Here is a 14911-nt window from a genome sequence, read left to right as displayed (position 1 = left end):
AAGTATCCTTGTAGAAAATTAAAAAAGGACTCCAGGCAGGCCTAGTGGACTTCATCTAAGCCACATAAGTATGTTAGGAGCCTGAAAGGCAGACAAGGAGACATTTCTGTCAGTCCCCCAGGTTCCCAGGCCAGCTAGACCTGCTCTCTGTAGCCAAGGGGAGTTTGGTGACCAGACACTGCAGGACTTGGACTAGCCTTAGACCTTGCAAATTCTGGGAAATCCATCACATCACCTAGATTTAATGGCTGTTGAAAGCAGAGCTCTGGATTTCTGCATCAGTCCCCACTCATGGTCTCACCACTACTTTGCGTTATTTAAATGCATTTCTCAGCTGGGAATAGAGTGTTGGGGGTGCCTATAGGCCATACCTTCCTCCTGTACTTAAACCTTAGATTTAAGACCCTGGATACTTTGTTTTCACCCAAAGAGGAATGAGCAGTGCAATTCTCAGCTGCCTGAGATGGTCCCACAAATGCCCCAGGCATTTTCTTTGCTTTTGACTTTGCCTGGATATACTGGAATAGGAGATAAAGCTGGCCGATCCCAGTCTTCCTAGACAACATATTTTAGGCTCTAGTGGAAAACATGGGTTGGGCAATTTGGGGGGTCGTAGGGAAAGCAGGGGAGACAGACTGCTGGATATTTCTCCTTGATGTCTCTCAGTCCCAGATTCTTCTTTTCTGGTGTCTCCAGGGAAAAGGAACTTCATAGTTAAAGAATCGTTTTATCCTGCATAACGCTCTATAAGGAGAGACTTACAGAGCCAGAGGTCAGACCCTACCCTAACTCACCTAAGTTCTTGGTCCCAGTTGAGCCTTGTGGCCCTGACCAGCCCAGAGTGTCTAGGTGGATTCCCGAGTTTACCCTTTGTCTCGAGGCTGCTGTATAAAGCTCTGTCCATCCTAACCCTTGATCCCACTGCACCTTTGCTGAGGAAAGGTCCAGAAGTCAAATGGACTCAAAGACTCCCCTAGTCTCACTCTAGGTCAAGGAACAGAGAAGCCAAAGTTCCCATTGCACAACCTGGCGAGGAGCTCTGTACATAAGCAGAGTACCTGTGCAAGGACTCGGTAAGAAAGATAAATGCAAGACTCCATGTTCACGATCATCAAAACTTTAAAGACAGGGCGAACTGGACACTGAGCCAAGCATGAGGCTCTTCTGAAGCGCTGGCAGGCATTCTTTGTCAGCTCATTCCACGTTCTAGCCAGCTCTTAAGGGGAAGCAAATCCCACAAATACCGATGCAGAAGCTCACCTGAGGGAGGATCTCTGGTCCCTTGCTGGACCGCTTTTCCTACTTCTGGACCTTGGAGCTCATTCCTGGAATGATCTATCTGGAGCTGGATCAGCAACCCTGGACTAAGGGCCTTCATTTATCTCCCTGATCTCTGGCAAGCCTGACACATTAAAAGGTGGAATTGAACTCAGCACACCAATCTCACGGGAGCTGCCTTGCTCAGCGGGTCACCTCCAGGCATGACACAAATAAACTCCTCCTCCCCCTTTCCCAGACAATCAGCTTTCATTCTTCCTGATGACAACTCCTTCATCATTCTGTCATCAATTCCTCTAAACAAAGGCTACTTCAAAACCTGTAAGATTTGATCTCTTCCCCCACAAAACCTACTCCTAGCAACCTTCTCTTGCTTGGCTTCCCCACCAATCCTTCTGTTTTCTTCAGCTTTTGCATCCATATTCAAGATCTCTCTCTATATATAATGCCATATTTTCTATTGCCATTACCATGGGCTAGCTGGAGTATTATGCCAGCTAGCCTGGAAGGGGTGAATAATGGGCAAGGATCTGACATTGAATTTGAGTGCTTTCTCAGGGGAACAGGCCGTGTACTCAAGAATCTATGGTGGTTGGGTACCCTCAGGAGCCTACCTCTTCTGTTGTAGCATGTGAAGCTGATCCAAGTGCTGATCCCAGTCTTGCTCTCTGACCCACCAGCTGAGAAGTTTCTGGAGTTGGATCCAAGGCCTTTTTGCCCCCATGTCTTCTTACAAGCACTTGCAACTTGTGCGAGTCTGATGGAAGGAGCCCGTCTAGGATTACAGCAACTGGAGAGGCTAGTCTGCGGGGTGAAGACCTAGGTCGGTATATCTCCTAGGAGGCTGTCGGGTGTGAGTGTGCTGCATGTGCACTGAAGAATTAGCCACCTTCTGGGAGAAGGGGAGGAGACCTTCACATAGTTGGGCCTGGGGGCACAAGGCAGCCTGGAGTAGGGAGGGGAAAAGGGGAGGAACCTTCTTGGTTCTTGGCAGTAGTGGGCTGGGCAGCTGAGACTGGGAGAGGCTGAGGGGTTGGGCCAAGGAATTTGAAGATAATCTTGAAGGTGAAACAGGTACCCTGGGATGCAGAGCTTAGAAGACTCCTAGGGGCTTCTGTGTGACTCCTGATGGTGGAGAGCAGGAGTTGAAAATGATTAGAGTACAGAGAAATCATGGGAAACGTTTTAGGAGTGAGAGAGCAGGTGTGGGTTTTAATAAGGCAGTGTTACTTAATTAAACAGTATCTTGCATTGGCTTTCTTACAGTTTTTAATGAGACATGTTGGTATTATTGAATGTACTCCTTCAAAGGACCAGTGAGGTCAGTGGAAATAAGGCAAGAGTTGCTTTTGAATGAGAAGATACTGTACTGAGAGAGAGTGTTCTGTCTCAATCCCTGGGCTTGAGACAGAACTGAAACAGGCTTTGAAGTTGAGATCGTAGCTCTCCAGGCCTTTCTGCTTCTTGGGAAATTTTATATATATATATATAGAGAGAGAGGAGTTTATATACATATATAAACTTTTATTATCCGATATTAACTCATAGTTTGGAAATTTTGATAATATTCATCTACATAAATATCTGAAATATTCAATAATCTGCTAAAATTTAATTTTAAAGAACAAATATAGAGCTGGGGAGTTGGATTAGAAGCTAAGAATGTGTCCCAGAATCCACTTTTAAGAGACTCGGGAAAGATACGAGAGACTTGAGTGGGATATACTTGAGACCTTCCCATAGAAAACTTTGGGACCTTGGGACTGCCTTCTTTTGACATAAGCAAGAAAGCTCTGATCCAGAGAGCAAAATAACCTCTAGAACAGGGCAAGGATGGAAAGGAAAGGAAATATGGAGAGGAAGAGGACGTGCCTGAGACACAGAGAAACTGTTCTTACCCAGGGAGTAGGGAGGGTCACCTTGTGGGGCATTTTTATGCCTCACTGGGGGTTGGGGCATTGTGGGTGCTAATGGTCTCTGAAACCTGTGGACTTCCAGCCTAAGGAGATGCAGGGAGCGATAAGATTGAGGTGGGGGTTATAGATGTGCTGATATGTAGAGGGGGAGCTGGTCAAGAATGGTGCACTTGGCAAGGAATTACTAAGCCCATAAAGCTAATCCTTGAGGGGGTAGGGGGAGGGGCTGTGGTGGAGGAGTCTGGCTCAATCAGGGACACACAGAGCAGGTGCAGTCACCAAGGACATTGGCCCTAAGTCCCTGAAGGAAGAGAAAGAGCAACCACCCCTAGGTCTTCAATCTTTTATTGCCCCTCTTGCCCGAACTAGGTTCTTCAATTGGAGGGGTATGAATAAGGAACCTCGGTGGGGGCCAAGTTGTCCGTTGTCCCATCACCATCCATCTCAGTAGGTAAAACAGAGTTTTGAATCTTTCCTCCTTTGGCTTTTCTCTCCACCACACCTTCCCTCTGATAATAGCCTATGTTGTCACATTGTCATCCTTTCTTGTCTTCATTTTCTACTCGGTACCCCTGCAGCTTTCTGCATCGAGCACCACTGCAGCCCCTCTTCCAGATAGCGCCTTCCCCGGTCATTGTACCCCCAGCACGGCAGCTGCATTTTAGTGGCAGGCTTGCCACCTCATTGTTGAGTCCAGGGGATGTTTCCCACCCGCTCACAAGTATCTAGGAGGAGGAAATAAGCAGCACTACAGCTGAACACCATGTTAACAGCAGTTATCATTAGATGGTAGAATTGTTAGGGCTTTTTTTTTGTTCCTGTGTGCTTTTGAGTGTTTTATACTTTGTAAGAAGAGAAAAATGAGGGCATTAGTGGCTCCTGCTTGACTCACTTCTTCGGAAGCTGAGTGTCAGGCAGGTGAAATGGTAAAGAGGTAGAAGTCATTGATAATGAGCCCAAGTTGGTTCTTCCCACTCTGAGCTGCCCCTCCCACTATTGCCCTCCTCATTCATGTCTCCAGAGCTGTAGGTTTCTCTACATACCAGGGAACTAAGAAGCTCCTCCTCCAAAATAGCCAGGAGGAGATTCGTGATTTTACTTTTTTCCATTCATTCATCATTCGCTGGATCTGCAGGTCAATGGGTACGAGGCTGGGGTAAGTGAGGTCACTGCATTTTTACACCTTTATGCCACCACCATAAAGTGCCCTTCTATATCACTCCCCAGTCTCCTGTCACCTGGTTTGGAGCTCAAGGAAGTAAGAGCTAGAGTCTGGCAGGCTCCATGTGAATGTGCCTGCTAGCATGGGTTCCCTTCATGGGAAAGGAATTTCATCTCTCATCTTATCTTCTCGTTTCTCCAATTCTTTCTTGTACAAAAGTGTATGTTCGTGTATATCCCCTGACATCTGTGTTTGCATGTAAGAAAGAGTGATATGAATGGGCCTTCCCTGTCCTTGTACCCAGTTGCTGCTCATGGCCCGTGTCTGTTTTTCTTTTTCCAAGAAAGACCTTCATACTGTATTCCCAACCCAGCACCCCCGAGTCTGCTCTGCCAGCTAGCCGACAGGTCTGACTTGTGGAGGGAGCAGGCACCCAGGTGCAGGTCCTCTCCTCTCCAATTCCATTATTTGGGGTCTTTGACTCCTTGTTATGCTGCCTTCTCTCTATAGACTCTCACCCCTCTACCAAGCAAGCAGCTGCCAGATGCTCTTGAAACAGCTTCTCTATGTCTGAGAGTACAAGAAGATACAAAATAAAAGATGGTATTTCAGCCTGGATGCACAACAGGACAAAGTCCAAGTATAAAGAATAATAAGGGAAAGAGTAAAAAGGAGTACCCTCTACTCACAGACAAGATAATCAACTCTTTGCATCTATTTCTTTATGTGCTCATTTGGTTTTGTTTTTCCATTTGTTTGTAGTACTGGAGATTGAACCCAAGCTCTTGTCCACATCAGGCATTTTGCCACTGAGCTACATCTTCAGCACTTTTAAAAGTGAACTTTTATGAGACAGGGTCTTGCCAAGTTTCCCAAACTTGACTGAAGTCACTCTGTAACATAGGCAGGCCTTGAACTTGTGATTTTTCTATTGCTTCCTCCCCTCTAGAGTAACTGGAAGTACAGAACTGTACACCCAGCTCTCCATCTCTATCACTATGCCGCCCTATACACTGTGCATCAAATTCTATCTGTCTCCATCTCTCTGTCTGTCTGTCTGTCTTACATGGTGTCTGTACTTTCTCATCCTTCCCCTATGCCCTAGTTCTTATCTCCCAGTTTTTAATAGACTTCAAGTTTCATGCAGAGCACAAGGAACATGTTTGGACTTGAGGATACTGGTGTGTAGAAAGCCATTGGCCTCATCTGTGCCAACCACTTTGCATAGAGAAAAGCTCCATAGAATTATAGGCAGGTATCACAGTTAGACTCGGAAGCACTAATGGAGAATCCTACTTTGCCCACTGATGGCTGTGATCTTGCATGGGAGATGTATTTTCCCAGTGAACCTGCCTTTCCATCTAAGTAGTGACTATGAGAATGTTGTTGCTTTGGAGTACACACAGATATGCACATCCAATGGTGTAATAGATGTGATGACACTTGCAATGTTCTAGAGCCCCTGTGGGCTGTGATCTACAAGGTGACTCATATGGCCATTTTCGAAACATCTGCCATTTGCCACCCTTCTGGAATGGTATAATGATCTAGAATGTGGGTTAGGGCCATGGCAGTGATGTCACAGAACACATAGAGTCAGAAGTCCTATGGAAGAGAAGGAGGAAAAGCGATGCTGGCAAGGGGTAAGGGCTGAGACAGGGACAAGGTGGTGCTGGGACCTGGGGAGTGGGGCCAGAGGTGGCATGGGAGAGAAGGTCCATGACTTCCCTGGGCCCCCAGCTTCACAGGGCAACATTCGTGACAGCTGTCCTGCTGCTGCTGCAAGTGAAGGGGGTGAAGAGTCTGAAGGGCAGCACCAGCCTGGATGAGGACAGGAGTCAGAGAGAGAAAACAGTCTCTGCAGGTAGGTCGTGGCGAGAGAGGGCGAATGGGGAGCGGGGTGGAAGTAAAGGTACTCTTAGGTTGAATTCAGGCTCTAGCAGCTGACTAAGTTAGGATCAACTGGGAGGTGTTTCGTTTTCATGAGATAACTTACATTCTCTGTCACCCTAAGTATGTAATAATAGCTGCAGATAAAAATGTCTGGCTTTAGAAAGACTCTTGGGCCACAGCATGGACTAGCTGCAATTGTCTAAAGCTGCTGAGGAAGTAGAAAGAGTGTTTGCCTAGAGAGGAGAGGTCTTTGCCTTTAAGCCTGAAGATGTGCCTCACTCCGCAAACAGTGTAACACTTTGGAGGAGGGAACCTGTTATGAGGAGTGAAGGGTGTGTGTGTTTGAGATGGAGCTATGGTTGAAGTGAGATCTGAAAAACTTTCTAGTTAGAGTGTTTGCTTTCTAGTCAAGGCCAGTGTTATGACTGGCAATTGGCCCTCACTTGTCTCTCCATCCTTGACCTCCTCCCCATTCTGGTGCCGACCAGGACTGAGATTGGGGGTTGCCTCTCTTTCATGTTCCAGACCTGGGCCAAGAGCAGTTCGAAGAACACTTTGTGGCCTCATCAGTGGGTGAGCTGTGGCAGGTGATGGATATGGCCCAGGAAGAAGACATGATTGCCCAGGCAACAACTATCCGGGACCACCTCTTCGATGTAGCCTTCTGCTTCAACCTGGCCAGCATCATGATTTTTTTATGAGAGACTTTGTGGTGGAGGCAGTAGTCTGGGTCCTGCATGAGGACTTTGAAGTCTACTTCCCCTTCGTGATCGCTTACTGACCTCCTCTCCCAGAGGCCTCCTCAAAATGCACAGCCCACTCCCCAGTTTTGACAAGCACCTGGCCTTGGGTGTAGCAACACAGCATTCCCAACTCTCGTTGCCACTATCCGATTGCCACCCCAACCCAGAATGTTACGTCCCAGGGCCAAAGACACCAGACCCACACCCTTCTAACTCCTTAGCTTTGTCTGAAACAGCAGCTTAGAGGGAGGAGACAGTGACAATAAAATAGCAATAGCCATAAAATCCTGAAAACAATTGTGAGCGACTTTCTGCAGCTTAAGTTCTCTTCTCTCACTGGTCTGTTGAATTGCCTGGCTTTTCGCCCACTTAGTGACCTTCAGACCCATCAGCTCACCAACTGCTTTTCCAGTGTCCATGAAGCTTTTCTCGGCCACTTTTCCCTCTTATCCTTCCTGACTTCTAGGAATAGAACATAGCAGGAAAGAAGTATGAAGAGATGAGCAAATGGTTTGGGGAAATGTCTCTCGGGGTAAATAATTGCTGCGCAAGTGTAAGGAACTGGGGTTAGATCCCCAGAACTCACTTAAAGCTAGATGCAGTCATCACATAAGTAACCTCAGCACTCTACAGTGTGACAGACACAGATGGGAGATAGAGGCAGGAGAGTCCCTGTGAGCTAGCTGGTGGAGCAGCCAGCCTGGTATACACACTGGCATATACACCTGTCTCAAAACAAGGAAGAAGGCAAGGACTGATAGCCAAAGTTGTCCTCTGAGCGCCACATATGAGCTGTAGCACCCATATAGCCACAGTATACACACACACACACACACACACACACACACACACACACACACACACACACTGAAAAAGAGAGATAACAAAAGCTAAATACACGCTTTTAATTTTAGAACAACAACAAAAAAGAAAGGCATTTGTTCTGACTTGAAGGATGGGGCCAGGTGTATGCCATGCATGTACATCTCAGTCTCTTTGGCAGTCAAGTTACCAGAGTTTGCAGTGGGCAGAGGGGTTCAGAAGGGTACCATGTGGACAATAAAAATGTTTGGCAAAGGCTGGGGTGTTGCTGAGGGGTCCATGGATTCGAAGGCTGGGAGGGCTGTGAGTGTCCTGAGGGTCTTCTGAGCTCAGCTCCCTACACATCACCTGAGGAGAAAGATGATCAAAGAAGGGTAAGGAGGAGAGAACGTCTCACAGGGTGACAAGTACAGGTTGGATACAAGGACTGGGAGATCACTATAAAGAACACAGAGAAGAAGGAGCAGGGTGCTCAGGAACCACGTGGAGAACTCCTGTGAAAATCAATATTGCACTAGCTGCATAGGAAGAAACTTGGTTGTATGATGCTACCATTTATAAGGGACTAAAGTTGGGTTTATTGGAGTTTTATAAGGGAGTCATTGCCGTGTTGAAGAATTGTGGGCCATGCTGTTGACAGAGCATAAAGTCCTAAAAGGAGTGATACTGGTTTGAAACTAACCCCAGGACTGAGGTCTCTGAGTAGTGTGGTCATATGCCCAGCCTGATGTTGTCTTCTTTTAAAATAGTCTGTATTTCTAAAGTGTGAGAAAAGAAGGGAACAACATGTTTGTCGTACAGAGGGACTTGGAAGTGGAGAGTCTTTTTCTTTGGGGGATAGGGTGGGAAGCCAGCTGTTGAATTTGATTAAAGAAACTGTAATCAACTAAAGGATGGTTCCAAAGGGACAAATGAGAAATGTTAAAAGTGGGGATCCATGACAATGGACTTGTGAGTATGGAACAGGGTAGCATGGGGCAAACATCCCTTTAGCCTTGGGGAGAGGGTCCTGAGCTGATAGGAAGCAAGTGTAGAGAGAAATGGTAGCTGTTCACCTGGGCATAGCTGCGGAAGAAGAGCTGATAAGGGCTGAGGTCCTGGTTGGGCAGGGTCATCTCCCCATGGTGCTCTACTATCCTCTTGCTGTATGCCTAGATATGAGTATGGGAGAGAAATTTCTTTTAGGCTTTAGATCTATAGGCATTCAGAAGTCAGATCCCAGATATATAGCATAGCACTCTAACAAGTTCCTAGGCCTTCTTATCTAACTGTGTACTGATGTACTTGTCTGAGGCAAGAAGAAAGGGTACTTACCAAAAGACCTACAGTTGTTCTAGAAGGTGGGGGATCTACAGGGTAGGAAGGGGGTCCCAAGTTGTCATCTGTTCAGTGGGAATGTGAAGGGCAGAAAGCTATGCAACTATGTTTTCATGAGAGATAGTAGAAAGAAAACAGAAGAACAGGGACCTTGGCACACCTGAAATGCAATGGCCAGGCCTCCTACATCTCCAGCATTTTCCAGGAGTGTGTGAGAACCATTGAAGGATGACATATTGGGTAAGGGGAAGGCAGCATAATGGTGCTCCAGGCATAGAAGTGCTTCCTGTAGGACATGGGTGTCACAGGCTGGGCAGCCCCCAGGGAGTACTGTTGAAAATGGAAGAAGAGAAGCAATTGGTAAAGATCAATGGACCATGAGGGATACCGCAGACTGACCTGGCTCCCAGGAACTCTCAGACTGTCCCCGTTGAAGCCTTTGAATAACCCTCCCCTTCCCCCAGGCCCCTTTGATATTCTCCCTAGTGATCCCTGTGGCCCTGCCTCCCAATGACTCATCACTCACAGAGCTGATAGAAGATATGCAACAGCTTATGGGCCATGATGCTGCCAGCAGCGCCAAAGTTCACGGCTCTAAAGAGAAAAAGTCTCACTGTACTTGCAGAAACCTTCGAAAGTATTTATGCCAATTTTCCAACTCCAAGTCTCATCCATCCTAACAGCTATTAATCCCTCTTGAGATCCCCCACCAAAAGACTCACCTTCAGAGAATGGTCCATACCTGGGGTAGCCAGGGTGGAAGAATGGAGGCTGGAGAAGGCCAGCTGGGAAGACCACCACGTGGTCAGATACTGAATAGTAGGCCTTGACTCCCCAGGGAGATTCCGTCCATCTGTGTGAAGAGTACATGCAAACACAGCTCCATCATTTACTGTCTTTGCACGGCGCGCAGGCAGTCTCTCCCAACCATTGTCATGGGCTTTGTGACTGTTGCCACTGTTCTTAGCCCATCTCTGGGATGCAGTGTCTGTTCTCATACCTGTGGTGGGCAAAAGGCTGCAAGAAGTGCCGAACTTTCCTGCCCTGGAGGGATCGTTCACAGCTCAGGAAAGACTGAAGGAAACTGGGACCAAGTTGTATCTGGGAATGAGGCAGCAGATGATTTTGATGCACTGACGTGAATACAGATGGATGGAGCTGGGCACATGTAAACCTGAACATGGAAGCCCTGACATGCATGCAATCATATTTAAGCAGAAACCACCCTGTGCTACCACCTCACGTTGGTACAAAGTTTACATGCATCATCATGCAGATAAACAGACACATCACAGAATGCATGTGTGTACATGCATGCTTGTGCACATAACAGCCCTAGACAGTTCCAGTTTTTTTGCCTGTAAGATCCTTCTAGCGCCAGGGCAAAGAAGAGGCTGGCTCAGAATTGCCCATGGAAAATGGATTGCTTTTCAGACTCAGCTGCATCAGGAAGTCAGAAGCTAAGGACATAAGGACACTAAAAGAAACAAGACTCACATCATTATATTCCTCTTTGGCCAGATCTGGCTTCAAGGCCCGTTTGGGGGCCCCCATCTCCACCTGCAGCTTGGTGAGCTAGAAAGAGACACAAAGTTTGTAAGCATACGGCATTCCCTCAGAAACCCTCAAGAGTCATTAACACTGTCACCCACATATATGCTCTGTGCCCTTTTCTTCTCTTCCATTCCCATTTCTTGATTCAGTGATCAACTATCTCTTAAATAGTCCCCAAATGACCTGTACTCCTGGTCTTACCTTGTTCAGGGCCTCATTCAGGGTCTTCTCACTTATCCAGGAAAGTTTTTTGAGGCGTAGGATGACAGCATCCTTGATCTCAGCAAATAATTCCATGGCCTATGGTGATGAAGTCAGGAAAAGGAAAATGGTATTAGGACCATTCTGAGCCCTGGTCCTGCTGCAGCTTGTAAAGAGATCTTGGCCCTAAAGAGCCTACTGGGCTCCAGAAGCTGGCAGAGAATGGGAAGGAGCTCACAGGAGGGTCTGTTTCCCAGAGTATGACAAATATCCAGGACCTGAAGGTCTGTGGGTCCACAAGGGCAGTGCCAAGCACATAGAGGGTAATGAGTTGACTGCTCCCCAAAAGGAGCCATAATAACATACCTTGCTATTGGGATATCTGAGACTGACAGGTGCTTTCTTTGGGGGACAGACAACTTTCTCAGAAAGCAAAGGGCATGGGAAGCTACTGTTTCTGCCTCTGCTTTCGGGGCCTTTGTGTTCATACTCTTCCACTGAAGACATATTTCCTATCTTCTGCATCCCTTGGCTTCTCGGCAGATTGGAGTCTTTATAGCCATACAGCTGGAACCATACACCTCATTTCTCAAATGCTCACTATTGTTATATACGTTCTTTCTTGATGGAAGGAATTGGGTGACAATATCAGAAATGACTCTGGCTTCAGACAGACTGAGTTCAAATCCTGACTGCTACCTAGAGTCTCCATGACATTAAGCAACTTGTTCAACTACCCTTGGCTCATTTCACTCTCCTATTAAATCAGGAAATAATTTCAATTAAAAAACATTACACATAAAATGCTTGAGTCCCCTTCTCACGGAGTCCCCCACTTATTTAGAAGTTACTCATTTGCCCTCTGTGAGATTACATCATTCTGATCTCATAGTCTATCATGTGTTGTTCAAAACTCCTAGACAAACAGGGAGGAGCCTTAAAGGTCAAGGAGTTTGTCCCCCCCCCCTTTTTTATGGTTGAAGAAACACAATACCAGGAAAGTCCAGTGAGGTGTTCAAGTTAATTCATGTTGTGAATACTTGTGTCCTGTGGCTAAACTGGACTTGCCCAAGAGACTGAGCAGGTCTCTGGGTTCCTTCTCAGTTGAATTTCTTTTCTGCCTGATTCCTGCCTTGCACACCACAGAGAAGGGCACACTCCACAGAATCAGGGCAAGGTGTGGTGAGTGAGAAGGGTGCAGGGCTGCAGACAGGCAAAAGCTCTCACATACAGCGCTTCGGATGCTGGGGCCAAAGGCTTCCCGAACAAACAGAGCTGCCAGGGTAGGCTCAAAGAATTTGCCTGTTTCTTCCACACACTTCATCCATCGTGGGGAGGCTGGCTGCAAAAACATACTGGAGTGAGTGAGACCTGCTCAGGCCTCTGTTTTCGTCACATCCCAACACCAATCTTGCATAGACCTTCATCTCACAGGATATTCCCTTTGATGGTTTTTTTAAATTTTTATTTCCCAGGAATGGGGAGATGACTCAGGCATTAGAATGCCAACTACACAAATATAAGGACTTGATTCCAGGACCTCAGAACCCACATAAAAAGTGAGGAATGGAGGCTCATGCCTAGGGTGGAAATGATAAAAACAGACTCCTGAAACTGTTTGGTTGCCATCCAGTCTATCTGAATCAATGAAATTTAGGTTCAGTGAGAGATACTACCTCAAAAACTAAAGGTGGAGGTGGATAAAAGAACGATACCCGATGTCAACCTCAGGCCTCTATATGCACACACAAGTACATATACAATAACACATGCATGCATACACTACACATGTAGAAGACAATAGAACGCACAGAGAGAGAGAGAGAGAGAGAGAGAGAGAGAGAGAGAGAGAGAGGAGGGAGAGGGAGAGATTTCCATTTATCATTTTATCTAGCAATACCCACTGTTGCTCAGCAGAAAAAGGCTACCCATCTCACTCAGGACCCATGCTTGTTGTCTATTGGTATGAAAGCAAGGCTCTTGGGAGGTATCTATCTGAGGAGTAAAAGACTCCTGTGGAGGGGAGAAGGAGTATCCAATGTTGAGTTACTCACCTGGGCCCCTACCCACCACAGAAATGGCCCAGGAGTTGCACCACACACTCCTCCCTCCCAGACTCCCATTTCTTTCTTTCTGTTTTTTTTGTTTGTTTGTTTTGTTTTGTTTTGTTTTGTTTTTTGAGACAGAGTTTCTCTGTGTAGCTTTGCATCTTTCCTGGAACTTGCTTTGGAGACCAGACTGGCCTCGAACTCACAGAGATTCACCTGCCTCTGCCTCCCGAGTGCTGGGATTACAGGCGTGTGCCACCACCGCCCGGCCCAGACTCCCATTTCTAAACTGTAAACTGAAGAGAGAAACTCCTTTTCTCTACACAACCCATGCCCAGTCTCAAAATGTGTTTATTATATTGCAGTATCCTGTAGATCAGTAAACCTGGGCTTTTAGGTGATACACTGTTTACTGCTAGCAGAGGTGAAAGCAAAATGCTAAGTAACAAGAACATCACTCAGACTAGAATCCTAGCTGTCTCTCTAGACAGGGAAGGGTACTACAGTGTTACAGAAAATGTGGAAATCGAGGAGGGAGAAATCTCTGGAATATAAAGGATGGAAGAAATACTTCAAATGCAAGATAATAAACCTCGGTAGATTCATTTCAGGGCAGTGAAAATTGTTGCATATATCTCCTACAAACCATGAATGATAATAATATAAAGAAATGATAGAAGTCAAGAAAGATCACAAGAGTATGTAAGGACTTCTAGATAAAATTCTCTAATGAATTATTAAATGAATGTTTTTTGAAGGCATGGAGAATAATGCGTAACTATTAAAGGCCAGAGTAGGATCACTGAGGACCACAAATGTCAAAATAATAAAAATGTATCTATTTGAAGGGCTCATTAAACGGGGCACAAGACAGACTAGGAGCTACACAAAGAGATAAGAGCCTTCTAAAAACACAGATAAGGGCCCCCCAAATAACATAACAGAGTCCCATATCAGAAGCACAGGACACAGATGGGCTGCACTAAACTGGAGAGTGAACCTATCAGAAATGAGCAGCACTGCTGAAGAAGGTTGGTCCAGGACTGCTTGGTTACACAAATGCACACATGCATATCTATTAGAATGCCACCTGCTAATTTTCAACATAAATTACTCCAAATGCCAATGAAACCTGTCTGTAAACTAAATTTTTCCTTAAAGACCACTACAATACTGCCCTTAAACACAGTTTCCAGCATTTACCAATGTGAGCTATTAACTTAAATCCAGGTACTTCAGGTAGACCAGATGTACAAACAAAAGCAATGTCTGCTCTACTTTCCTCTCAGATTTAAAGATATTTAAAGATCAGGTGACATAAGTCCTTAAAAGCACACTGTTTATTCTAAATTCCACTGGAATTCCATTAGCACTACTCTTTAAATTCTATTGCCACTCTGGTGACATTATCTCAATATCAGGAAAGGATCTGGTTAAATCATAAATCATGTCCTGGTAAATGAGATGAAGAAATAGATGTAGAACGATGGTGGTGTAATGTGAGTGGACTCCTGTCTGGTTGAACCATAACCAAACGCCATGAGAATGACTCACAGCTAATTTGACCTTTTCTGACCCGCCTACCTATAATCATAACTGCTCTTTCTCTTGCATTCCTTTTCTTCATTTTATGTTTTGCTTTTCTTCCTAACACCACCCAGCAGAAACAGTTTATTATCTCTCTTTTTCCTGAACTATGAATACCCAAAGGCAGGGATGCTTGTCTATTTAGCTCACTGTTACATAACAGGTGCCTAGAGAAGCATTTTTTTTTAAAAAAAAATTGGTACTCAACAAATATTGTCACATATCCCACATGCCATGAATGGTGGCACACATCTGTAATCCTACAGTGGAAGGGCTGAGGCAGGAGGATTAGAAGTTCTAAGCCATCGTGGTGATGTGTTAAGACCCTGTCTCAAAAAAAATTGAAAAACAACAAAATATCACATAATGAATAGATGAATGTGTAGCTAA

General features: G+C 45.7%; 3 protein-coding genes across 9 annotated transcripts in view; 1 reads left to right on the top strand and 2 right to left on the bottom strand.

Moving 5' to 3' along the window:
• Positions 1–2245, bottom strand: part of Trpv5 (transient receptor potential cation channel subfamily V member 5) — a 32314-nt gene extending 30069 nt beyond the window's left edge. For 4 of the 5 annotated variants that reach the window (XR_013049738.1, XR_013049739.1, XM_076566427.1 and 1 more), the window contains exon 1: positions 1893–2245. Coding sequence is in view for 2 of the 5 variants with exons in the window: in XM_076566427.1 (XP_076422542.1) it covers positions 1893–2002 (110 nt within the window). In the remaining 3 variants the exon portion in view is untranslated. Of the gene's footprint in view, positions 1–1260; positions 1342–1892 lie in introns of those variants that run through there. The other variant, XM_076566428.1, reaches the window with a different exon arrangement.
• A 3595-nt stretch (positions 2246–5840) lies between these two features.
• Llcfc1 (LLLL and CFNLAS motif containing 1) lies at positions 5841–7289 on the top strand. Of its 2 annotated transcripts, none has more exons than XM_006997144.4 (3): positions 5841–5999; positions 6097–6220; positions 6775–7289. In XM_006997144.4, exons 1-3 carry the CDS (start codon positions 5964–5966, stop codon positions 6948–6950), a joined length of 336 nt encoding a protein of 111 aa, XP_006997206.1. In that variant the 5' UTR covers positions 5841–5963; the 3' UTR covers positions 6951–7289. The 2 variants fall into 2 exon arrangements, with proteins under 2 accessions (XP_006997206.1, XP_076422541.1); XM_076566426.1 differs by having other exon boundaries at positions 5869–5999; positions 6122–6220.
• Positions 7290–7878: 589 nt separating this feature from the next.
• The window catches only part of Kel (Kell metallo-endopeptidase (Kell blood group)), a 76994-nt gene continuing 69961 nt past the window's right edge, over positions 7879–14911 (bottom strand). The window contains exons 11-19 of one of the 2 annotated variants that reach the window (XM_006997146.4): positions 12118–12228; positions 10887–10985; positions 10629–10706; positions 10132–10232; positions 9874–9984; positions 9658–9725; positions 9292–9461; positions 8870–8965; positions 7879–8162 (exon numbers count right to left, since the gene is read on the bottom strand). In XM_006997146.4, coding sequence (XP_006997208.1) covers positions 8001–8162; positions 8870–8965; positions 9292–9461; positions 9658–9725; positions 9874–9984; positions 10132–10232; positions 10629–10706; positions 10887–10985; positions 12118–12228 — 996 coding nt within the window. In that variant the 3' untranslated portion in view covers positions 7879–8000. Of the gene's footprint in view, positions 8163–8869; positions 8966–9128; positions 9197–9291; positions 9462–9657; positions 9726–9873; positions 9985–10131; positions 10233–10628; positions 10707–10886; positions 10986–12117; positions 12229–14911 lie in introns of those variants that run through there. The other variant, XM_076566425.1, reaches the window with a different exon arrangement.

The sequence above is a fragment of the Peromyscus maniculatus genome, chromosome 3 (genome assembly GCF_049852395.1).
Source record: "Peromyscus maniculatus bairdii isolate BWxNUB_F1_BW_parent chromosome 3, HU_Pman_BW_mat_3.1, whole genome shotgun sequence".
Taxonomy (NCBI): Eukaryota; Metazoa; Chordata; class Mammalia; order Rodentia; family Cricetidae; genus Peromyscus; species Peromyscus maniculatus.
The sequence above is the reverse complement of the archived record's forward strand: the minus strand, read 5'-3'. Positions and strand labels throughout refer to the sequence as shown.

What these genes read in the sequence shown, in the direction of transcription:
- Llcfc1 (XM_006997144.4), top strand. Translation starts at nt 5,964, where the DNA reads ATGGAAGAGAAGGAGGAAAAGCGATGCTGGCAAGGG. An exon ending in AAAAGCGATGCTGGCAAGGG is followed by an intron (nt 6,000 to 6,096) that starts GTAAGGGCTGAG and finishes CTGGGCCCCCAG; the next exon opens with CTTCACAGGGCAACATTCGT. An exon ending in AGAGAAAACAGTCTCTGCAG is followed by an intron (nt 6,221 to 6,774) that starts GTAGGTCGTGGC and finishes TTCATGTTCCAG; the next exon opens with ACCTGGGCCAAGAGCAGTTC.